At 43.8% G+C, this 23,782-nt stretch overlaps 1 protein-coding gene across 3 annotated transcripts in view; it reads right to left on the bottom strand.

Moving 5' to 3' along the window:
• Positions 1–423: 423 nt before the first annotated feature.
• PRKCB (protein kinase C beta) overlaps positions 424–23,782 on the bottom strand; it is a 102,135-nt gene continuing 78,776 nt past the window's right edge. The window contains exon 12 of one of the 3 annotated variants that reach the window (XM_008050026.1): positions 424–6,389. In XM_008050026.1, the coding sequence (XP_008048217.1) occupies positions 6,231–6,389 (159 nt within the window). In that variant the 3' untranslated portion in view covers positions 424–6,230. Of the gene's footprint in view, positions 6,390–7,707; positions 8,279–23,782 lie in introns of those variants that run through there. The other 2 variants (XM_008050031.1, XM_021708251.1) reach the window with 2 other exon arrangements.

Raw genomic sequence — 23,782 nt, 5'->3', positions numbered from 1 at the left:
TCCTGATTATGGTCACAAGAAAATATTGAGGTCATTAAATCCGTGACACACAAATGATAGTGGTCTCAATCTCAAATGGTTATTGCAGGAAGAAAGGTGTATGGAGAATATAAGACAATAGGGGGTAGTGGAGAGTATGGCAAAATGAGAACACATACTGCTCTGAAAAGAGAGTCATTTTTTAGTTCTGCTGAATTATTTCCACATGGAAACATAGGCCTGGTGCTTCTAGTTTTTCTTTTCCAAGTGAATCTGAAAGTCCAGAAGCTTATATAAAACATCTCGTGTCTTAATGTTGACAGTGATTTTAGTTAAATGAAATTCTGTGTGAGAGAAATGAAGCATCTACTGGCCACAAACAGATCTTCAGTTTGTAACCTCTGTAACAGAATCCATTTGAAAACAGACATGTAAACAAGAGAGTTTGCATATATTAATTCAGTTTAATCATATCAATTCTTAAACAAAAATTTTCCTCCAAGAGACAATAGTTCACGGTAACTGCAAAGCTTACTCACAACTTTTAAAAATACCAATCATGCTTAGCATTCAAAGAAGATATTGTAGAATAACTGTAAAAACTTTAACCAGGAACATCAGCTTCTGACTTTAAAAATTACAAATACTGAAGCATTTTGGAATCAGACACAGTAGTTTTGACATCGTCTGTTCATTTGATGAGTTTCTGGAAGTTTGGAAAATTGTATCTCTATAATTGGATAATGCACTTATTCTAAACTAAACATTTTCAAATGTAGAAAACAAACTAGCAAGCTACACATACAAAGAAAAGCCCTCGAGGACAAGCTCTCCGCATGTTGAATGCCAGCATATGCACCATGAATCCTGGAAGACTAGAATTGATACATACACTTGGCCTGAAGTCTCATACCCCAGGCTCAACAATGGAGTTTGCATTCACCTACACATTAATGACAAACTCTGGGTTAGTATAAGAGAAGCCAGCAAATTCATTTTGGTCCAAGTTCATGATGAAGAGTTTATCAGTGGGAGTCAGCTCCACAGGCTGTCTGGTGAACTCTTTGTCGAAGTTGGAGGTGTCTCGCTTGTCTCTCTGCCAAACGGAAAGCAAACACATTAACACAGCATAAGAGGAAGGAAACAGGACCGAGACATGCCAGTTATCAGGAGGCTGACGACATCTCATGAGCACAGTCAGAAAGAGTCCTGCGCCGACAAGTTCTAGCAGCTGCATTACACATACTAGCTTTCATTGCACATTGTATGTTGGCTTCAGGATAGAACTTGGTGGAAATGTTCTAAGAAAGGAAATAAGTCATTGAATTTCTTTAAAGATTGCCATAAAGTGGTGTGTGTGTGTGTGTGTGTGTGTGTGTGTGTGTGTGTGTGTGTGTGTGTGAGAGAGAGAGAGAGAGAGAGAGAGAGAGAGAGAGAGAGAGAGAGAGGTGTATTTTCTTTGGCTTTGAGATGAATAGAATTGGAAACTACTTATTAACATGCTTAATGTTATAGAATTAATCATTAGGTAGAGTGTCCTAGAGAAGACCATTCAATAGCAAGCCCTGTGGCTGGGAGGCCTCTTTCTTGGAAAAGGTGAACTGCTGCATATCTACTCTGCTCCCAAGGAGGCAGAATGGTCATGTGGGGAAATCAGTTCACTGCTTCATGAGAGGGCTACCATGGTTGGTTCAAAAACCCACCTACAGACTAAGACTGGGTTTTCATCAGTCAGGGGTTCTCTCCAAAGATGTTTACAGCATGTACCTAAACAACACACTGTAAGACACAAAACCCAAAGCTCCAAGGAAGGTCTGTAAGGGCAGCCCGTGTACAAAACAAAGCAAGCCGGTCTTCTTAATAAGTCTAGTATTTCTTTCTTTCTTCTTCTTTTCTTTTTTTTAAGCAGGGAGGTGGGGAAGAAATGAACCCCAGTTTACTAACTATAGTTTGGAGCAAGTTTTATCAGGGAACTTCAGAGTGTGGGTTCATCAACAGATCTTCTGCAGGATGCTCTGACCACTAAGGGTCCCTGTCAGTCTGGCATCTCTTCCCACCTGTACCACACTCACCTGGAGTAGGTAGAACTGGAGTCCCCAGCCTCCACTGTTTGACATTTGAGAAAACTGAGGCACAGGCAGGAAAAGTGACTTGCCCAAGATTGCAGACCACATCATGGCTGACCACACCACAGCTAAGTGTGCGTCATCCAGTCCCTCTGACTAGAGAGACAGTCTAATGGCTGTTTTACCACAGGACAACCAAGGAATAACGCCTGGGACTCACTAGTACCAGACAGGTTGCTAGGCTGGAGCCAGAGTCGTGGTAAATGATAAAGACAGGGGTGGTCACTGAGAAATGATTGACTTGTTAGATTTTGGCCAGTCACCACTCAGGGATTGGGTTTAGCCTCTACTGGGCACTGACTGATAAGGATCTCTCATTGCTGGGCTCATTCCCCTTTGTAAAACACCTTGCACAAGAATGACCTCTTTTGGACCTCTCTCCTGAGGTATGTAAAATGTCTCTATGGAGTTTCCTATTTATTCTTTCAGTGTCTGTCTGGGAATGTGGAAGTGAGGGGGGCAACAGGGTACCAGGAGCACACTTGGGCGAGCGTGGACAGAGTGGAGCAGGTTGAAGATGCCGATGGAGCTGTTTTGCAGATGGCGGGCTGTCTCCCACCATGTCCCGCCCCCTCTGCTTTGCCTTGTCCCTCCTGCTGTTAGCCTGTGCTGGCCTGTGGGAGGTTCCATCCCCCAGGCACTTGATGTGTTACTTCCTGTGTTCAGAGCGAAGCTAAATGCCTCCTCTTCCTTTAACACTGTCTGTGATCTCTCTCCCAATCCCCACAAGTCATGCTTCGGTGTCCTTTTAATTGTCTTTGTTGCGTTTATGGCTTTCAGAAATGGTCTTGTGTATTCAGTATTTCTCTCCGAAAGGGCAGAGTCACTGTCAGTTTCTCTTGTGTTGTACTTCCAATGTCAAGAATAGGACCTAGCACATAGTAAGCGGTTCACTATTATTTGTTGAATGAATGAATCAATGAATTAAGACTTGACGAAGGATAAGCCACCTCACTTTTTCCAACCCAGAGTCACCCTGAGCCAGGGAACTCACTCTGAAGCAAATCAGTGGAATTTATTCCCAAAGATCCCAAGTGTTTCTTAAGTGGGCTACTGTCTATTTTGAGCCCTGGCGATGAACTTAACTTTGTCAGGCCCCTTTAAGGTCTGAGAGCTCCAGGGCTGTGTGTGGCTAGAAGGCAGGAAGATCTGGGCCTAGAAGACAGGCAACTGCCTGCTTTCAGATCTTCCCTGGCCTTATTAATCCAATCTGGCCTTCACTGACTGTGGGCATCCAGCAAAGGCTCCCTTCCCATCAGTCCCAACTTTGGATGCCCTTCCCCACTGGTGCTGGTGGTGACTAATGCTTCAGCCAGCCACAGGGTCCAGACAGGACTTGTTTTAATGGGGTTTGTCCTATGGGCAGATCCCTATAGCAAATACTCCTGGATTTTACCCTGGAGGTTGGGAGAGAATGAGCCTCTCTGTTGGGTAACTCCCTTGGGTTGAGAGCATCTGAAGCCACATGAGATAGAAGCACTCATCCAAGGAGGGTTATTAATTCCACTGACCTCCTCTTAATCCCCCAAGAAGGTCATTGTGGCCATGGCCCTGTCCTTTCTTAAATGAGCTCTGTTTCTGGGTCTCCTCTGCACTGAAAATGTAGATAGAAAAGGTAATGGCAGAAATTCTGTCTTTCCACAGAAGGCTTCTCTGACCAACCCTCAGGAAGGCATGCTAGGGGAACTGAGACTTTGGCTTGAGTATCTATTTCTGCAAACTATTAAACTTTTGAAAAGTAATGGTAAGAATTTGGAAAATGTAGAGTGTAATATATATATATAATGCCTATCTATCTATCTATCTATCTATCTATCTATCTATCTATCTATCTATCTACCTATCTCTCTATATCCATCCGACATTGTTCTTTCAAGTTGCCTCAGATCATTTGTCAATGACTCACTATTTCTCCATGATTTTTATCTTCCTGAGAGTATATCCAAGCAAAGTGAGAGCACAACCCAGATGAAGGATCAGATGAAGGATCTCTGATAATTTGCCTGCTGGTGGGCATGGCTTAGAGATATCTACCCTGTTGTGCACAGAGCAGAAAGAGCACTGTGCTGAGGGTCAGGAAACCTGGATTTGTATCTCAGCAGATTGGCCTTGGGCAAGTTACTTCCTCTCTCCAGATGCCAGTTTCCTCAACAATGAAGTGAGGGGGTTCTGCCCTGATTTCCTCCTTCTATAACCTCCTAAGCTTGTCAGCTAAGACTTCAAGTCTGTTTCACCTTAGGCCAGGATTGCCACTGCAATGGCAGCAGCAGGGAGGGTCCCTAAACCTGAAGCAATAAAAGGGGAGAGAGGGATGAACAGCAGGGGACTTTGCCTAAGTGGAGCTCCTTAGCATGGTTTTCTTAAAGATGAGAAATCTTACTTCAAGGACATTTGTCAAGTTTTCAAAGTTCTGTTGATGGTCTTTCAGAAACCTGGGAACTTCTGGAAATCACTTGAACTGTGATAAGAATTCTCTTTAGGGCTGCCTGAGAATAGCAGGGCACAGTAGGCAAGGAGGAGGAGTCACCTGCTGTCTTAATCCGCTCAGACAGAAATGAAATTTCTCCCACCCAAGGGTTTCCTTGGGCTTCGGGGAGCTCACTAAGCTGCTTGCTAGAAAGAATATTTAGTCCAAGCTGGGAGGACTGGTGACTTTGATAAGAACATTAAGAGCCCCATTCATGTTCCCAGCTGGTCTCTAAACTTGACTCTGGTGAGAATGTGGGTCTTGGGCTCCAATATCATTGGAAGCTCTGACCAGGTCATCCCACCCCACTACCTGTCACCAGGAGTCTCTGAACAGTCCACAGTCCCTGCCTCTCTGACTGGCTGAACACTGGGGCCAGGATTAAGCTCTGGATTTAGTTCCTTTCTCCCAAGTTCCTTCCTCAGGCCCCACTTTATTTCCATATTTTGGGGTCCACATTTTTCAAAAAGAGCAGTTTTCCTTGAAATAACATTTCTTCTTCTTTTTTTTTATTGTATCTTGATTCTAGAAGAAAAGTGGCACATAACAAAAATCCAGATACAAATGAACATTTCCACAAACATTTTGCAAAACAACATCAAAGGGAAGAACACAACCATCTTTGTTTCAAGAAATGGTGTCTTTCTCAGAGCATTTAGCTTTCCAAAGTCAGCAGCAAACCTAGACAAACCCCATTCCCATAGGCATGGGTCTGTTAGGCTCCACGGCCGTCGGTCACCGTCTTGGTTAAATCAAAGCAGGTCATTGTGGTTAATAACATTTGGACACATATTTTAAAGCATGTGTAACAAAGTGAGTCACTTTTTTTTTTTCATTTGAACAACAGAAATAAAATCCCAAAGCAAATAAAGTTTGAAATGTAATGTAAAACCATGGCCCCTTGGGACCTTGCTAGAGTGACTGTGTTATTTTAGGCAGTGGTGCCAAATGCCCTTTTCGAGTAGTTTGGGGGTGAGGGTGATCAGAGACATATACTACCAGAAACTACAACAACGAGATAGCACCCAAGCTGGTTGCCTTTTGACCCCTCAAAGTGCTTTTAGATTAAAACTGTCTAAAAACACATTCTTAGAATTTTAGAACTTTGATAATCTTCTTAGGTTTAAGTTAAAAAAAATAACATTTTATTTTGAACATGTTCTTTTCAAAGCCCTGATGCTTCCAGAACAGTAGAATAGAGGGACTTCCTCTAGGCCAAAGCAACCATACACTCGGATACAAGCCAGGCCTGGAAGTGGGAGGATACTGCTAGCATCCAATTAGCCATCCTTTTGTAGGAAGAATCTGGATTGGATGGTGGGGGGGTGAAAATGGCAGTGCAGAGAGAGAGGGAAAGAAAGCAGGCATTTTCTCTCCCCACTGGGTCTACTTAGCTGACATGCTACAGAAAATAAATTGTTAAGAGGACTTTGATAATGTGTTAATTATGCAGCTGCATTTTCCATATGCCATCTGCATAATCCCATCTCGTAGAGATGCTCCAAACTACCTGAGGACATTTGGGTTCTGAAACACGGTCACTCTAGTCTTATCAGAAAATCAAACATGGATGCAACTTGGCAATGAAAAAAAAATGTCACCACAATAGCCGTTGAGCTTGAATGACAGAAATGAAGGACGGAGATCTACACATCTACTTAGCTCTTGACTTCAGGTTTTAAAAATTCAGAGTTAACAAAGGAAAATCCTTCGAATTCTGATTGGTCAATATTCCTGATGACTTCCTGGTCAGGAGGTGTTAGGACTGGTGGATGGCGGGTGAAAAATCGGTCGAAGTTTTCAGCATTTCGCCCACACTATGAGAGGGGAAGAAAAGAACTTGTGGTGGGTGGGAAAAAAAACAAAAACAAAACAAAACGAAAGCCCAAACAAAACAGAACCTAGCATAATTGGGTGTGGTTTCTCCAATCCCTTCCTTTCCAGAAACTCAAAGAGGTTGTTTCAATGATTAGAAATGAGAGCAACATAAAATGCAAAATTCTCATGAACTTTGGTGCATGACCTTGGACTCCCAACCTTCAGTTTTTGTAGCTCATGAGCTGCCTCTGGTGTCCTCCTGGGTAGTCAGGAGATATATGGTAAAGGCATGAGATGGTGGGGCTAGTGGCATGTTGCATGTTCGCCCAGCCCACCCCAAGGAGTCAGCCAAGCGCATCTGTTGGAAAAGATGGGATTAAGGTACCTGAGATGTTTCATATGGTACAAGATGCAAAGTAATAACCCATTTATACGTCACCTGGGAGATCCTAGTATTTATAGCAGCAGATCCCTCAAAGGGCTGTCCTCCGACTCTCAATCAGGAGCAATAGATGCTTTCCAGCTCAACAGGATACAATTTATAAACTCCAGTCAGTGGAGGAAGATCTCAAATGCAAGACCCGGGTTTGATGCCTGCAATGCCTGCGCAACCTGGTTAGCTGCATCAGCCATTGACCGGCAGGTACAAAGTGCCAGGAGGTAAACTCAGCTATCGGTTCTCCGGGTAGGAAGGAGGGTAATGGGAGGAAATACAAACCAGAGTCTGGTGAGGCAATCAGGGTCTGGAGAGAAAACCAGCACCATTCTCACCTATCCTTCTGGTCCTTCTGTATGTAAAGGTCTCTGTCTGAGGCAAAGCTATAACATGTGTGTACAGCTGTGCACATGCTAATGCCCACCTAGTGAGAAGAGACGAATCACTAAATCTGGGGTCCCTTGTCCTTTGTTCTTCACCAGTAAAACCCATTTGCACAAAAGTTCTAAGTGTTTCAAACACAGTGTCTACAGAAAGTAGCTATGACTAATAGCATAATAGTAGTAATAATAATTATGACAGCTAATACTTATGAATTTGCTATATGCCATGTACCCTAGAAAGCTCTTTGCTAGCTTTACCATATTTAATCTTCCCAATGACCCTACAAAGTGGGAATTATTATCAACCCTATTTTATAGTGAAGGGAACTGAGGCCAGGAGATTATGTAATTTTTTTCAAGGTCATACAGCAAATGAATCAAGCTGCAAGGGGAGCCAGGTTCATCTGACATCAGAGCCCCAGTTCCTAGCTCCATTTGTACAAATACAATGGCCAGGCTGGTGACTGATCGAATGAGAGAGTGGGACAGGGGTGGGAGGGGGAGTCAAGGATGGGGAAGATGAGGTTCCTGGTTTGAATGACTGAGGATGTGGTTGTATGAGCCACTGAGACAGAAAACATGGGAGAGAATTCAGATATATGACTGTTTCTGTTTTGACCATAGCAACTCTGAGGGGCCAGAGGGAGTCAGTGTATAGGTTCTAAAGATCAGCAGAGAGGTCTTGAAAAAAAAGCTGAGGCCTGAATATATAGAAAAATGTAATAAGAGTAGTAAAAACCATTGAGCACTTTCTATGCAACAGACATTTGCTGAGTGTTTTTGCATACATGACCTTTTCGATTCATGTACAGCCCTGCAAGGTAGGTATTTTATTCCCATTTGCCAATGATAAAGTCATCCCTAAAACTCTCTTAGGATGGTGGAAGGAGAACCAGAAGAGACCAGCATCAGACAAGCTAAGGACTGAGAGAAATCCAAGGAAAGGGCATTGTTATAGCTGAAATATCTCCAAGAGGTCAAGCAGGAGAGTCACTGAAAATGGGCTACTGCATTTGGCACTTGGGAGGATATTGATGAGAAATGCAGGGCTGCCACTGAACTTCAGTCTCTGAAAGAGTAGAGGCACATTGAGAGAATCAAATAGTGCGAGCTCCTCTCCTAAGCCATATCATTAAGGGAAGCAGGGATATTGGATGTGCGTGCAAGGGACTTTGCTTTCCAGAAACATCAGCCTCCTGCTCGCTTCTTATTTGGGTAGCTGTGAGCCCAGGAATCTGTAGCATGCAGACATGAATTAGTATCCTGGCACAGGCCTGGCTCAGTGGCTCAGTCTGTAATCCCAGCACTCTGGGAGGCTGAGGTGAGTGGATTGCCTGAGCCCGCGGGTTCAAGACCAACCTGGGCACCTTGGTGAGATCTCATCTCTACAATAAATCAAAAATTAGCCGGGTGTGGTAGTGCATGCCTGTAGTTCTGACTACTTGGAAGGTTGGAAGGCTGAGGTGGACGGATCGCCAGAGACCAGCAGGTCAACCCTGAGGTGGCCACGAGCATGCTACAGCACTTCAGAGTGGGCAACAGAGTGAGACTTCAACTCAAAAAAAAAAAAAAGAATTCTGGCACAGTGCTGTCCACTGGCTGTGCAGCTCTGGGAAAGTTCCGTAAAGTCTCAATTTCCTGTTTTGTACAACGGGGGCAATTCTAATTCCTATCATAAGGGATTGTGATATAAGGATAAAAATGAGATAATGCTTATGACTGGCACAATGCCTGGCACCAGTAGGTGCTCAACACGTCACTACTGCAAATATTATTTGGTTCTCATTTTCCACTCCAAATCCCTGCAGACAGCATATGCTTCCTATAATAGGGTATTTTCATGGTATTTAAGTCTTAAATACTGAGAAAACAGCCATGAATTTTTAAAAGATTCATTTCAGACTTACAGAAACAAATTTGTTATTCCAAGCTAAATTGTTTCAGCTGGCTTGATAGTTTGGCTTCAGGTCTCAGAAAATAAGACATGACCCTCAGCCACATTATCAAGACTTGGGGTCTGTCCTGCTGGCCACTAGGGGAAATTCCCACCAAAGGATGACTCTTCAGGTCAGCTCAGTATGGCTAGGATTATTGTCTGGATCCATGCATTCATTGTCTCATTCAACAAATATTTATTGAGCATCTACTCTGTGCCAGGTCCTGGGCTAGTAGTAAGTGATACAAACAAGCAAACAAATAAATAACAACAACAACAAAACCATGCCTCATAGAGCTTACATGCTGTTAGGGAAGAAAGGCAATCGACAAAAATGTAAATGTATAATTTATTGCCAGATGGAGATAAATGACGTAAAGAAAAATAAAACCAGGTCAGAGGATGGAGTGAAGGGATGCCATTTTCAATAAGGTGGTCAGCTTGGGGGAAATGACCTTTGAGTAAGATCTCAGTGAACTGATGGATGCCTGGAGGAAAAGAATTCCAGGCAAGGGAAACTGCAGGTGCAAAGGCCCTGGGACAGGAGCTCACTTAGCTCACTTAGTCGTCACCAAATAGCAGTGAGACCACTGTGACCACAGCAGAAAGACCAAGGGAGAGAGGCCTAGGAGGAGTCTAAGAGGGGGTCAGAAGCTAGAACATGGGCCTTACTGGCCATGTGAGGACAGCAGATTTACACCTCAGCTCAATGAGAAGCCACTGAAGAATTCTGAACCCTGACTCATATGACCTTACTTATGTTAAGACAGGATCACTGGTGTGGTGTATAGAATGGACTGAATGGGCAGAGGGCCAATGATGGAATCAGTGAGACCTGTAGGAGGCTGTAAGAGGCCGAAATCCAGGTGGAGAGCATGGGGGCAGGGAGGAAGGTGACTGTGGGGGAGATGGAAAGAGACATTCGGATGTGGCATCCATTTTCAATTTAGAGTTGACAAGATTGACGTGGGGTTTGAGAAAAAGAGAGGTGCTGTTGGTGACCCTAAGATTTTTGGCCTGAGTTATCCAGTAAGTGAGGAACACTAGGAGTAGAGCATATCTGTTGGGGGAAATAGAATACTTGGTTTCATTGATGACAAGTGTGAGATTCCAGCGGAAATGTCGAGGGCGCTCCAGTCCCCTCTGCTGTGGTAGGAGGACTGCAGAGGAGCAGGAGCTCGACAGCTGGCAGGGACATCAGGCAGGGAGGAGACTGCTGCCTCCAGCCAGGGCAGCAGCATGATGGCTAGGGTTGAGAAAAAGGGGGTGGGGCAGGGATGGCTGGTGTGGTAAGGCAGACTTGCGGGTGTTCTTCTTTGGCCTGGGTGTTGGGACCCAAGCCAGCCAGCATAGGAAGCACATTAGCGGAGACACACAGTCTTCAGGGACCATTTTTCTTTAAAAACCATCAATTTCCCATCCACACCAGAAGGCTGTTGCTTTGCCTGGGCCTCCCCAGAGGCTGTGATGGGAGACAGTGAAACAGCTTCTGGCAGCTCCACAGCCTCCCCCCTCAGCTCTCCCTCACCCCCCTGCCTCAGAGAACAATGAAATCTTTAAGTGAGATAGCGCAGAGGAAATGCAAGAACAGGGGTTAACCAAGGGGGCACAATACAGCGGGAGCGTGATTTCCCTGCTAATAAGCAGCTTATGGGGCTGGCAGATCACAGCCTCCCTGTTAAGTGTTTCTGTGTTTTTCAAATGGAGCTGTCACTGCCCATTAGCTTCCGGAGCGCTCCCTAAATGGAGACGTCAGCCCTTGGGAGGCACAGCCCGATCTGTACCCCGCCTGCTGAGTCCTTGGAGAATGGGCTACTGGGTGCCTCCGATCTAATTACAAACATGCTGCAGATATCACACCTGCCTCTCTGGCTTGTCTTGCGTAGATACTTCAGCCTCACCCAGCAGCTAAAAGAAAATCCAACCCCCCTTGTCATCAGGGTACCCCAGTGGGGTTCCAGGAACAGGAATGGGGGCCAGAAACTGACTAGATTATTGAAACCACAAGCCAGGGTTGAGGAGTGGAGTCAGAATTTTAACTTGTTGAATTGCACTCCTGAATTTAAGGACCTAGACAGTTTGAAAAGCCTATTTGTGAGCTGTTACACATGAGCTCTTTTTTTCTCTCCTCTTCTCTCTCCTTCCCCCACCCCATACATCTGTCTCTCTGTCTGTCTCTATCTGTCTCTCTCTCTCTCTCTCTCTCTCTTTCTCTCTCTCTCTCTGAGTTGGGGTCTCACTCTTTCACCCAGGTTGAAGTGCAAACACAATCACGGTTCACCACAGCCACAAACTCCTGGGCTCAGGTGATCCTTCTGCCTCCTCCTCCCAAGTAACAAGACTGCAGGCATGCACCAACACATCTGGCTAATTCTTTGATTTTTTTAAGAGATGAGGTTGCACTGTGTTGCCCAGGCTGGTCTCAGGCAATCCTCCCACCTCAGCCTCCCAAAGTGCTGGGATTACAGGTGTGAGCTACTGCGCTTTCTTTTCTAATTTCTGTTTTATTGTGTTAATAACAGAGTGGAGCTGTGGAATGCAGAGTTGGCTTGGCCACAGAAGCCACAGGGATCTTTTACAGATGCAGACCAAGCTGTGTCATTTCTTTGCTCTTATCTGCAATGGCTCCCCATTGCCCAAGGCCCACATTCCTTAACACTGCTTACAGGACTTGGCCCTGGTCACCTGGTCAACAGTCCCTTTACTGGCCACACTCCCAGCCCCTGACACACCCCAGCTGTACTGAAGTATTTCCAGTTCCTGGAACACTCACGCACCTTCTCACTTCCAAATCTTTGCACAGGCTGTCTCCTCCGCTAGGAGCACTTGCCTTCCACCCTTTCCCCCTCCACCCAGCTCTCTCCTATGTGTCCCTTCTGTCTCCAGAAGGACGTCACTTCCTTCAGGAGACTTCCTGACCCCTGCTATACTCCTGGGTTTACCTCATCAAGATACAGGATGTTCATGAAAGAATCGTTAGAGAAAAAGACATTTGGAATCTACTATGGACCAATAGGGAAAACGGTTAAATAAATAATGATACATCCATTTGATGTATTACCATGCAAAACACTTTAAAAAATTAAAAAAAGATGTAGAAGAATATTAAATGACACAGTTATATATAATTACTAACAGTGTGTACAATATGTTCCCATTCTATAAATTATATATACCAATATATATGCAATATCTGCATGCATTTTAAATATATGCTTATGAAGATTAAAAGTTACAGATTGTTTTAATTTTCTCCTTTATGCTTGATTGTATTTTTGAAAATTTAACTAACAGTCAGGTATTGTTAATATTATTTGGTAGTAAGAAAATAATCTACAAAAGCTATTTTTTTTTTTTTTGAGTTGGAGTCTCACTCTGTCACCCAGACTGGAGTGCAGTGGCCACTCCCGGCCACCGCAGCCTCGACCTGCTGGGCTCCAGCGATTCTTCCGCCTCAGCCTTCTGAATAGCAGGAATTACAGGCCCGTGCTACCATGCCTGGCTAATTTTTTTGATTTATTGCAGAGATGAGGTCTCGCCTGCCTAGGCGGGTCTGGAACCCACGGGCTCAGGCAATCCACTCACCTCAGCCTTCCAAAGGCGCAGGATTACAGGCTGAGCCACTGAGCCCAGCTTACGAAAGCTATTTTAAATGAGAAACCTACTACCATGAAAGAAAAGAAGAAAAATAATAACAAACAGAATGAGAATATTTAGCCAAATTGTTACAACCAGCAGTTTAACGTGCTTCATCTTAGTAAAAGTCTCTAAGACAAGTGGCTACCTTGATGTGTATTTTGGGATGATGAGGAAGGCTATTATTTGGGCCCTGTACATCCTCCGGCTAGCAGCATGCCAGACACTGGAAATACAACGATACATAAGAGAGGTTCCTATACTTGTCCTTATGGAGCTTACAGTCTAGCAGAGGGAACAGAGGCACACACAGGCCACCACGTATGACAGGTACGGCCATCGAGCACAGAGGAAAGTAACCTAAGAAGGGCCAGGGACATTATCTGGAGAAAGTGACCACTAAGTTGAGTGTGACCTGAGGAGAAACATATTACTCCTTGGAGGAGGGAAGGAAAGAGCCTGGGGACGAAAGGAAGGTGAAAAGAAGGCAGAGGCAGGGCAAGGTGCTGAAGAGAATAAAGACCCATCCCTGCTGCCTGTGGCTTTGATAACATGAGCCTGATGGCCCGGGGGGTTGCCTGCCCAGCTTCCATCTCCATCGGGCATTTTCAGGGTAACAAGAATAGAGTCACAGTGAAAAGCCATCCAAGCCATACAGTCTAGGCAAAAAGACAAAGGAGTCTTTTTTTTTTTTTTAAATATGCACATTCAAGGAAATTCAGAGTCATTTCTATGCCTTACAGTTCCCCACAGCAGAACTCAGAAGGGATCCGCCCAGTGAGAATCAACCAGCTGAACACGGAGCTGCACACACATTTGATCATTTTATAAAGTCATTTGTGGACCAAGGCTTTTCTCCCGAGCAGAGTCAAACAATATTCAGCATGGTCTAGCCTTTGGCAGAAAAAAGAAAGATTAAAGTATCCTGTTTCTGCTAATAATGAAGGCCTCTTACACTTAGGGATATTCTATCTTTTATGTTTATTTAGGGAGGAAGTCGGCAAGAGAGGGTTTTGTTTGCGTTTGATAGATAGCAAGTTTGTTTTGTTTTGCTTTTTAACATTTTCATTTAAAAATAACATGCAATGTTTTGTTTTCCTCTAGATCTCAGTTTAAATGCCACCTCCTCAGGGAAACTGTTCCGGATCACCTCCAAATAAAGTAGATCACCCATTCTTCCCCTACCCCATACACTGCTATTCTCTATCAGGGCGTCTTGTTCATTTCTTTCATAGAAATAAAATATCTGACATGTCTCAACCTATAATTATATGTTCATTTCTTTGCTTTTCTGTTTATTGTCGATATTCCCATCTAGACCGGAAGCTACACGAGAGCAAAGCTCCATCTGTTTTGTTCACCACTACATTTCCAAGACCCAGTACAGGTAGGCAGTATTATCAAATGGATGATTAGTAGAGTATGCTAAGTGTTTACCATGAGCCAAATACCGTGCTAAGTGATTTACAAGCATTATCTCCTTTAATGCCCCCAAAGCTCTAGGAAGTCCTTGCTGTGCAATGAGAAAACAGGTTTGGAGAGTTTAAATATCTGATCATGATTTGATCTCAGATCTGACCAGTGATCCAGACTTTTCTGTCAGTCTTCTACTTTTATTGCAGAAACAAACAACCTATTAAAGAGCACCAAGGAAAATAAACAAAACCCTTTGCAATCCCACTACTCCAATATCATTATGTTAACATCTTAGTCTGTGTCCTGTGGATAGATGCTTTTTATTCTGTAAGCAAATGTGGAATCATGATTTTATTCTTTTGCCTGTTTTTAAAAAAGAAACTAGATGAAATACATTCTAAACATCTTCTCATGTCAACAAAGTATCATTTTTTTTCCTGTCTATTTTTCACCATTCATACTAAACCCACATTGCTGGCTTCAAATAAATTCGCTCTCAAATAGTAATTATTCCTTCTATTTGCTTATGTTTTTATAGTTTTACTCCCACAAGGCTGTGAGATAGAAAGGAAAAAGATTATCTTCAACTCAAAAATAATTTGAAAAGTTAACAATTTGTTCCAGGTCACAAGGGGTCAAGTAGGTGAGCCAAGATCCAGAGCCTATTTGTTCAATTCCAAAGCCCAGGGGCTTTCCACTGTATCCTACTGCCTCATAATATGTGTTCAATTGTGTGGCATGGACTTAAAAGTGAAGCTGACCTGGGTACCAATCCTGGCTCCATCAACTCCCAGTTATACAACCTTTAAGCATGTTAGCTAAGTTCTCTATGCTCAGATTTCCTGGTATTGTCATACAGACCTACCTCATAGGGCACAGCGAGGATGATTTGATAAAATGCACTTCAAATACTTGACATGGTACCTGGTAGCTGCTGCTAGGGGCTGGCTGGCCCAGTCCCACCCCATGAGCGAGTCTAATGAATGTGGCTGCACTCTATTCTAGAGAGGGCTTCTACAAGCACTGCATTCCCTGCCCCCACCCCCAGCCAATTCCCACTCCAGCTACAAACATAATGAGGACCTTCCACTTATGACACAAAGCAAAAAGCTTCCCAGGGAGCTTGGTAAGTCGTGGGAGGGGGCTACAAGATGAAGTCAGACCCTCAGACTCCCAGTTAGAGGAAGTGAGAAAAAGATCTGTGCCCAGGAGCAAAAGGGGTATATTTCCAGTCCCACCCAAGCCTCGCTCCCTTGGAAAGACATTTCAAACCAGTTCACACACCACTCTGAGTTGTTTTCATATACCATTTGGGGGCATTTCATGGTTATTTTTAAGGAACTGTATTTGTAAAGAAACTAGAAATAAGCTGCTTCTTTCCCTTTATGTGTCATGGGCAGGCCTCGACCCTTTAAATTCTACTGGCATCAGAAGTTTTCAGAGTCAGAATTTCCACCAGGAGTGGCTGTGAAGACAGGAGGAGCATCAGCAAGAGGGGTGCTATAGTTTGAATGCGTCCCCCAAAGTTCATGAACTGGAAACTTAATCTTCAGTATAAAGGTGCTGGGAGAGGAGAACTCGATGTAAAAGTGCTGAGAGATGAAGTGATTAGGTCATGATGGCTCTGCACTTATGAACGAATTAATGTCATGATCTCAGGGATGTATCTGTTATAAAAGTGAGTTGGCCCACTTTCATGTTCTCTCTTGCCATGTAATGTCTTCCACCACAGTATGACACAGCAAGAAGGCCCTCACCAAATACAGCCCCTTGATCTTGGGCTTTCTAGTCTCCAGAACTATGAGCCAGGTAAATTTCTTTTCATTATAAATTACCCAGTCTAGGTATTGCTATCGCAGTGCAAAACAGACTAAGACACTCAGTGTCATAAAAATGAGGGAGAAGAGGGGCTTAAAAAGGAGACAGGAACTCTGAATTTATCCTACAGCTATACTCACACATAGAGGAAACTAGGAAGCTATTAAAAGAATGAAGCAGAGTTAGATGTGCAGATAAGAAACAATCTCCAAAATAGAAGAAAATAAAGCAAGGTACAGAAATTGTACATGGCATGCTAACATGCTTGTACGTGATGTGGACTATTTCTGGGCTTGAACACGTCCTCTCTAGAAGATCACACAAGAAGCTAGTCACAGTGGGTGGCTCTAGGAAGGAGAACCAAGGAGCCTAGCTAGGGGCTAAGGGTGAGAGAAGTCTTAATTTCACTGTGTAGATTTTGATGCTGCTTGAATATTTTATTTTTTCATATTTTGTTTAAAAAAGAGAAGATCAAACTACCAAATAATATGGTGAGGTCAAGAGAGATGAGACAAGCCTACAAGAAGAGGCAGTTTTCAGGTCATTGATGACTCAATGAGAGAAATGTCAATAGAATGGTGGGAACAGAAGCCAGATTGCACCAAACTGAGGATGGAATGAAGTGTCATCAAGTGGAAACAGCAAGCACTAGCAACTCTTCCAAAGGTGTGTATGAAAGTAAGATAGAGCAATAGCCCTATTACTTGTAAGGAGGGATCCCAGGTTTGAGGGGCAGGATCTTTAGGATAAAAAAGACATAGCAGTTTTATGTGCTAAAGACAAGGCCAAGATAGAGTCAGAGCAGACAGTTGCTGCTTTTGCCCACCCATCAGGCATTGCCTCTTCTTCTAGTAATAGCAGCTTTATTTTTCTTGGAGGACCCATTCTTTCTCCTTTCTCATGATGTCTAGTTTAGACAGGGTTAGATCCAAGCCCTTGGCCAAGGGGAGCAGGTGATCTAGGCCCAGTCAATCAGCATGTTCCATCTTCCTGGCACAGTCATTCCTTTGGAGATGGGCACATGATTCAAAGTCTTCCAGTAAGATTGAGTACCAGGCTGCCAGGAATTTTATAAAAAATAAGGCTCTTTTTTGATAAAAGAGATAGAAGAGATAATGCAATGTAAGTTGGGAGTTGCTATGTGCCCAAGAAAGCCTTCAGAGAATGAGAAATGAAGTAAACACAGAGAAAAGTAATCCCAAGGGATGTGGAGAAATCATTTCTATTGGCATTATTTGAGACCATGATCCATCCACATCTGATTTTTTTTTTTTTTGTAGAGACAAGGTATCGCTATGTTCTGTAGGCTGGTCTCAAACTACTGGGCTCAAGCAATCCTCTTGCCTCAGCCTCCCAAAGTGCTGGGATTATAGGTGCACATTGGAATACTTAAATTCTGTTTAATTTTATTTTTGGTTAAAAGTCATGTGAATCAGGTTTTATTTGCAACCAGGAGCTTAGGGTTAATACAGAGAGAAGCTGTAGACACAGACTAAACAGGAGAGATGTGCACGAGAAGATGAGAGGATGGAGTCCAGAGCTGGGGTGGACAATAAGTCTTACATGAGCTGGGGGAGGGAACAACTTTTGCTGAGATACAGATGGAAGCAGGTCCAGGAGGCTGAGATGACTATGCAGGTACAGGGAGGGGCAGGAAATCGAGGGTCACCCACCTGTGGGCACTCACAGGTCTCAATTTCCCCATGACTTAGGAGATGTTGAGACCAATGGGACTACTGGAGCTTCAATAGAGGGAACTTCAGAAAAGAGAGGGTCTAGGGGACTGAGTGATGGACTGATTGGGAAGGCTAACAGCCAGGATGAGACAGGCCCTTGTGAAGGCTCAGAGGGGTCCAGTTATTTGCCCATTTTTACTCAGCAGTTAAGCAGCGAGGCTGGCGTTTGAATCCCGAGTCTGTTTGACTCTCAATCCACATTCTTTTTGCTTGACCCAGGCTCCCACGGTTTATTTTCTCATTTCTTCAAGTTCTCCCATCCTTTGGTCAATAGCTTTCTGAAGTACTGTGATAAGCATTACAACCTGGGCAGCATTCACAGGAGAATTCAAGAAGCCAGGCATAACACATATCCACCCAACAGAGCCCAGGAAGTCGAGGGCTACCCACCCATGGGCACTCACAGGGTATAACAAATATCCACCCAACAGAGCCCGTCCCCCAGTACAGTATTTAAATTTGTGATTGGACAAAGTTTAAATCCCACATCGGTGCAGCTGAGGTTGGTAGATGAAAGAAGCAAAATTATAGTGCCAGGAGTACAGGCTTTGGAGGTGAAGAAATTAGACTTTAAATGAAATTGGTTGGCCAGGTGCTGTGGCTCATGCCTGTAATCCTAACATTTTGAGAGGCTGAGGCGGGAGGATTGCTTGAGCCCAGGAGTCTGAGATCAGTCTGCACAACATAGTGAGGGCTTGTCACTACAAAAATAAAAATAAAGTAGCCAGGCATGGTGGCACACACATGCCTATAGTCCCAGCTACACGGGAAGATTGCCTGAGCCTAAGAGGTCGAGGTTGGGGTGATCCATGATGTTGCCACTGTTCTCCAGCCTGGACAACATTATAAGATCCCGACTCAAAACCCAACAACAACAACAACAAATAAATCAAATTGGCACTTGGACTTACTAAGTGTGTGACCATGGGCAACTTACTTAGCCTTTCTGAGCCTGTTTCCTTATATGTACAGGGGAGGTCATGGTAGCACCTATTTCATGGGGTTCTTGTGAAAATGAAGTGATTGCACCACTGCATCCCAGCGTGGATGACAGAGTGAGACCCTCTTTCAAATAATAACAATAATTATCACCACACTAATAATAATAATAGAAGTCCCGCATCCATTAAGTGGAGTGTCAGTTTTCTTGCCTTGGTTCTGTTGTATTCCATGCATAAGTCATTTGGGCAAATCTCTAGGACTTTGTTTCCTTATCTATAAGATGGAGCGATTGAATTCTACTTCTAAGGTAATCTTTCAGTTCTTGACTTCTATTATATTTCAGTAGTTATTGCCAGACATAGCCTAACAGTTCCATGTCCTCTTTTAGCATGTGACCTTATCTTCTGCCATTTCAATTCAAACTGTTGAATTCTCTGTCAGGGGACAGCTCAAAATCATGTACCTGGCAAGTGCTATGGTTTGTTGGAGACTTAATCCCCCATGCAACAGTGTTGAGAGATGGGACCTTCAAGAGATAATGGGTCATGAGGGCTTAATGCCATCATCTCAGGAATGGATTCCTGGTCAAAGGAATGAGTTGGGCCTCTTTCCCTCTGTATCCCCCCTGTATGTACACACACGCACTCTCTCTCTCTTGCCCTTCTGCTTTCTACCTTCCACTATGGAATGATGTAACAGTGGGCTCAAATGTGGGCTCCTCATCCTTGGACTTCCCAGCCTCCAGAACTGAGAAATGCATTCTTTTTCTTTATCAAGTACCCAGTCTGTGGTATCTAAGACAGCAAAAGATTCAGGAATTTCACTTGGCTCAGGAACCTACCAATTCCAACTACCTAAAGGAAGCCTGGTTTGACATATAGTTTAAATGGGTTTTCCACGGATGGGTGGGTAGATAAAGAGATAAATGGATAGACAAACTATGTGTCCCAAATGGCTCTTGGCTATTTGTTAGTCAGTATATAAATGTAGCCTAATATTTTTAATAGGATCTCTGCAAACTCCACATGCTGGATACCCCAAAAGAACAACCAAAACCAAGTGGGAAAATGTCTACTCCTTAATGAGCCCATCTCAAATGCCTTATTTCAATGCTATCATGCCCTTCTTCCAGAGGTTAGTCAGTGTCTGCTGTCTTTGTCAGCCTTGAAATCAAAGCCTTAAGGAACAAGTAAGATTTGCATCTTTTAAAGTCCTGCTGGTGAATTATAAAAGGTGTGAATATGCTACTTGTTTGTTGCGATATTTTAAAATAAATTTTAAGTCATTTGAATTGTATGAATACTCAGTCTCTTTCTATTATGTAATAGATACCTTCAATGGTATTATCATGGCTGTCTCCCATTAACGCAACCATGAACCTTAGCAGGGCCTGCAAGTGCTTCTAATAATCTTTTCAATAATCTTAGGCAGTGCAGAGTCCAGAGTTCAAGTCCTGCCTCCAGCACCTTCTAATTGCTAGATTTTGAGCAAATGCCTTATCCTTTTCAAGCTCTAGTCCCTCATCTGTAATATGTTAATAACCCTACCTTACAGGGTTTAAATGAGGTATTGCATGGGAGGCACTTAACACAGTCCCTGGCACAGACAGAAATGCAAACATTTCCCCAATAACTTTGAATAGTAAAGATTTTATGAGAATTATTTCAAATCACAATCTTCAAAAGATATTGTTCTCTTGAGTGTTTGCTATTTTGGGGGAGCTAGGTCTTATGTTTAAATAAACCATATTGAGTAAAAGATCACTTTCTTAAGCCTTGAATTTGGAGTTTTAACAGCAAACATACAAAGGTTATACTTTTCTGGCTTCGATTCAGAAATGTCAGCACATCAAACACACACGTTCAGACACACACACACACAGATTCTTACTCATACAGTGTAAAGGGCAATTGGGTATAGAGGAGAATGTCACATGAACAGAATTGCAGCTCATTAAAGCAGTACTTGAAGCTTTTGACCTCAGCTACATAAACAATGTTTTCAGATGACAGAATCACCAAGAAGCCTAGTCCTGTGAGTATCATTTCGTTTCTGAAGCAGTTCAGCATTTAGACTCTCAGAGGACATGGGTGATCAGATAACCCATGTAGTATTTTGGAAATGATACTAACAAAGAATGGGAGAGAAGGGTCTTTGTTTTATAACTTACAAGATTTCCAGGCTTTTCTAATGTGTAGATGTCTCAAAATTATTGGGTTTTTATAAAGTGAAGATGAGAATGGGTAACAAGAGTGGGTGCGGTGGCTCATGCCTGTAATCCCATCACTTTGGGAGACCAAGACAGGAGGATTGCTTGAGCCCAAGAGTTTGAGACCAGTCTGGGCAACACAGCAAGACCTTGTTTCTCAAAAAAAGAAAAAAAAATAGCTGGGCAAGGTGGCACATGTCTGTAGTCCTAGCTACTAGGGCAGCTAAAGCACGAGGATTATCCAAGCTGCAGTGAGCCGTGATCGTGCCACTGCTCTCCAGCCTGGACAACAGAGACTCTGGCTGAAAAAAAGGTAATAAGAGCAGAAATGATTGGAATAAGTTTATTTTATAGATGGGCTTGAACTCTGTGAGGCCTGATGCACAGGCTAGAATGGAAAGAAGGAGGGAACGCATATGCTGGTCATATCCAGATAGGGCTGCATGGCTGCTCAGGAGACAATGCAAGGAGGTAGGAAAAGGGGGCTCTTCTCAACATCAACTTCTCATCTAGTTGTATCCCTCAACCCCTGCCCAGGGAGAACTGACAATCAGATGCACTGCATTTTAGAACACATGATCATCAGATTGGCCATATTTTAGAAAAATTGACAACCTGATTGACCAGGTTATAAAGACTAATAGAGCCATGCTTACTAGTGGGCAGATCACTGTGCACACATTCTAGCACTTAAGACCCCAGGACCCTATGAAGCCTGCCTAGCTTTCTCTCCCTTTTCCACTTGCTGCTTCTATGCTGCTCCTGGGTAAGCTGATCCAGGGTCATCTCCTTAGACAGCTGGAGCCTTGAGTCCTGGGCTCATGCGCCTCACCTAGTTTCCACTGCAAACCCTGCATTAGGTAGATGGACAATACTGGAGCCTTTCAGAGGAAGGGTGATAGGACTTCGCTAAGGTCATTCAAGATAATACATGAACACCATCAAAATCTCCATCAGGCATTTCAACTTAAACATTACACTAGCATATCATTATAGCACCATGTACTACAAATTCTGCAAAAACACATGCTCAATGCACCTTCCAGGAGAGCACAGCAAAATTCTGAGCTGGATCACCCAGACACAAGGGAATACCCTGGTCACAGCACTCAGCACCTGGAACCTCCCATACTGCCATATTTTTACATTGACAAGAGGAAGTACAATCCAGGACACAATCATGACCTGCTTTATGCCCTGTAAGCCAGCACTCGGGTCCACAGAAGCTTTTTTGACCACCTGTTTCATTAGCTAATCCTACTCCTACAAGGACCAAACTCTTGGTTACCATGTTTTATACTCAAGGAGCAGTTACACAGGTAGTCTAAGGGGACTCATGTTCACTCAACCTTTCGTGCCTCTGGGAGACAATGGCTGAGTGCCTACAAGGTGCCAGGAACTGGGGAGGGGTTGGAGATGCCCAAATGAGCACAACCGGGAGGGTCTCAAATAGCTCCATCCTGCCCAAGTTTCCACCATCTCTTGTCTGGATTATTGCAAGAGTCTTATAACCAGTCTCCCTGATTTCACACTTGTCCCTATAGCAGTTGGAGTGATCCTTTTAAAACCTAAAGTCAGAACATGTTAATTCTTGGCTCATGAATTACAGTAAAAGTCAACAATGCTACAGTGGCCTGAGCCATCTGCCCCTCCCTGGCCAGTCTTATCTCATACCCTTTTACTCTCTCTTTCACCCACTCAGCTTAGCCACCTGGACTCTTTGCTCTCCCTTGAATGTGCTAGGCAAGCTCCCACCTCAGCGCCTTGGCACCTGTTACTACCACCTGAATCACTCTCTCCTCCCACCCAGATATATACATGGCTCCCTCCCTCCCTCGCCATCTTCCTATATTTGCTGAAATGTCATTTTCTCAGTGAAGCTTTCCACCCGCTCTACTTAAAGTTGACCTCTCCCTGATCTAGCTCTCCTAATCTCCACCCCCGCTTTGATTTTCTCCATAATTCTTATCAGCTTCTGACACATGGTCTATTTTACTTGTTTCTATGTTTATTATTTTGCTTGCTCTCTTTAGAATTTAAACTCCACGAGGACAGGGATTGGATTATTTTTATTGGTGTGTCCCCTGCACTTAGAGCAGTACCTAACCTTCTCATCTGCTGAATGAATGACTCAGCACCTGGCAACACCCTTATCGAGGGCAGAACCAGCCTACAATTATTCCCAACCCACTGCTACATCATGGGCTCAGCTACATACACTGCCCTTAAGTACCCAAACTACCAACTCCCTCCCCCACATGTAACCCACGACAGCTTGCCCTCAATCACATTTCACCAGAACATTCTGTACTTAGCCTTATTCACCCCTTCACTACCGCCCTCACCACACAGGATCTACATACGACATTGATTACAACAGGACCTGTCAGTCAATTCACCGGCCTGCTGTGCCCTACAGCACCGTGTCCAAGCCCCTACTATACAAAGTGGGGCCTGCGGTCCAGCAGTATCCTATTACTTGGGAGCTTGTGAGAAACGCAGAATCTCAGGCCCTATTCAGATGGGCTGGATCAGAATCTGCATTTTAACTCAGGTGACACATGTGTGTGCATTAAAAGTTTAAGATACCCTGCTAATTTACATCATGGCACCCAGAGCACTGGACTGGACTGTGCAAGGTTAGACTACAGGAATCTTCAGTCTCCTCTACCCAAAGTCCAATGATTCCATGTGGCATCTATAGATCCTTTACAAGTATACCTTTCCAACACATACCACACAACCACACGATGCCATGACAGTTGGCAATTCAGCAGCCAAATTATAGCCCTTGGAAAATATGGTAGTAACTTATACAACAACCAATTTATTTGAGCCACCCTGCTGTGCATAAGAAAAACACCCTGCACTCTAACGTAT

Source organism: Carlito syrichta, unplaced genomic scaffold (assembly GCF_000164805.1).
Source record: "Carlito syrichta isolate Samal-C Ts95f unplaced genomic scaffold, Tarsius_syrichta-2.0.1 Scaffold57715, whole genome shotgun sequence".
Taxonomy (NCBI): domain Eukaryota; kingdom Metazoa; phylum Chordata; class Mammalia; order Primates; family Tarsiidae; genus Carlito; species Carlito syrichta.
The sequence above is the reverse complement of the archived record's forward strand: the minus strand, read 5'-3'. Positions and strand labels throughout refer to the sequence as shown.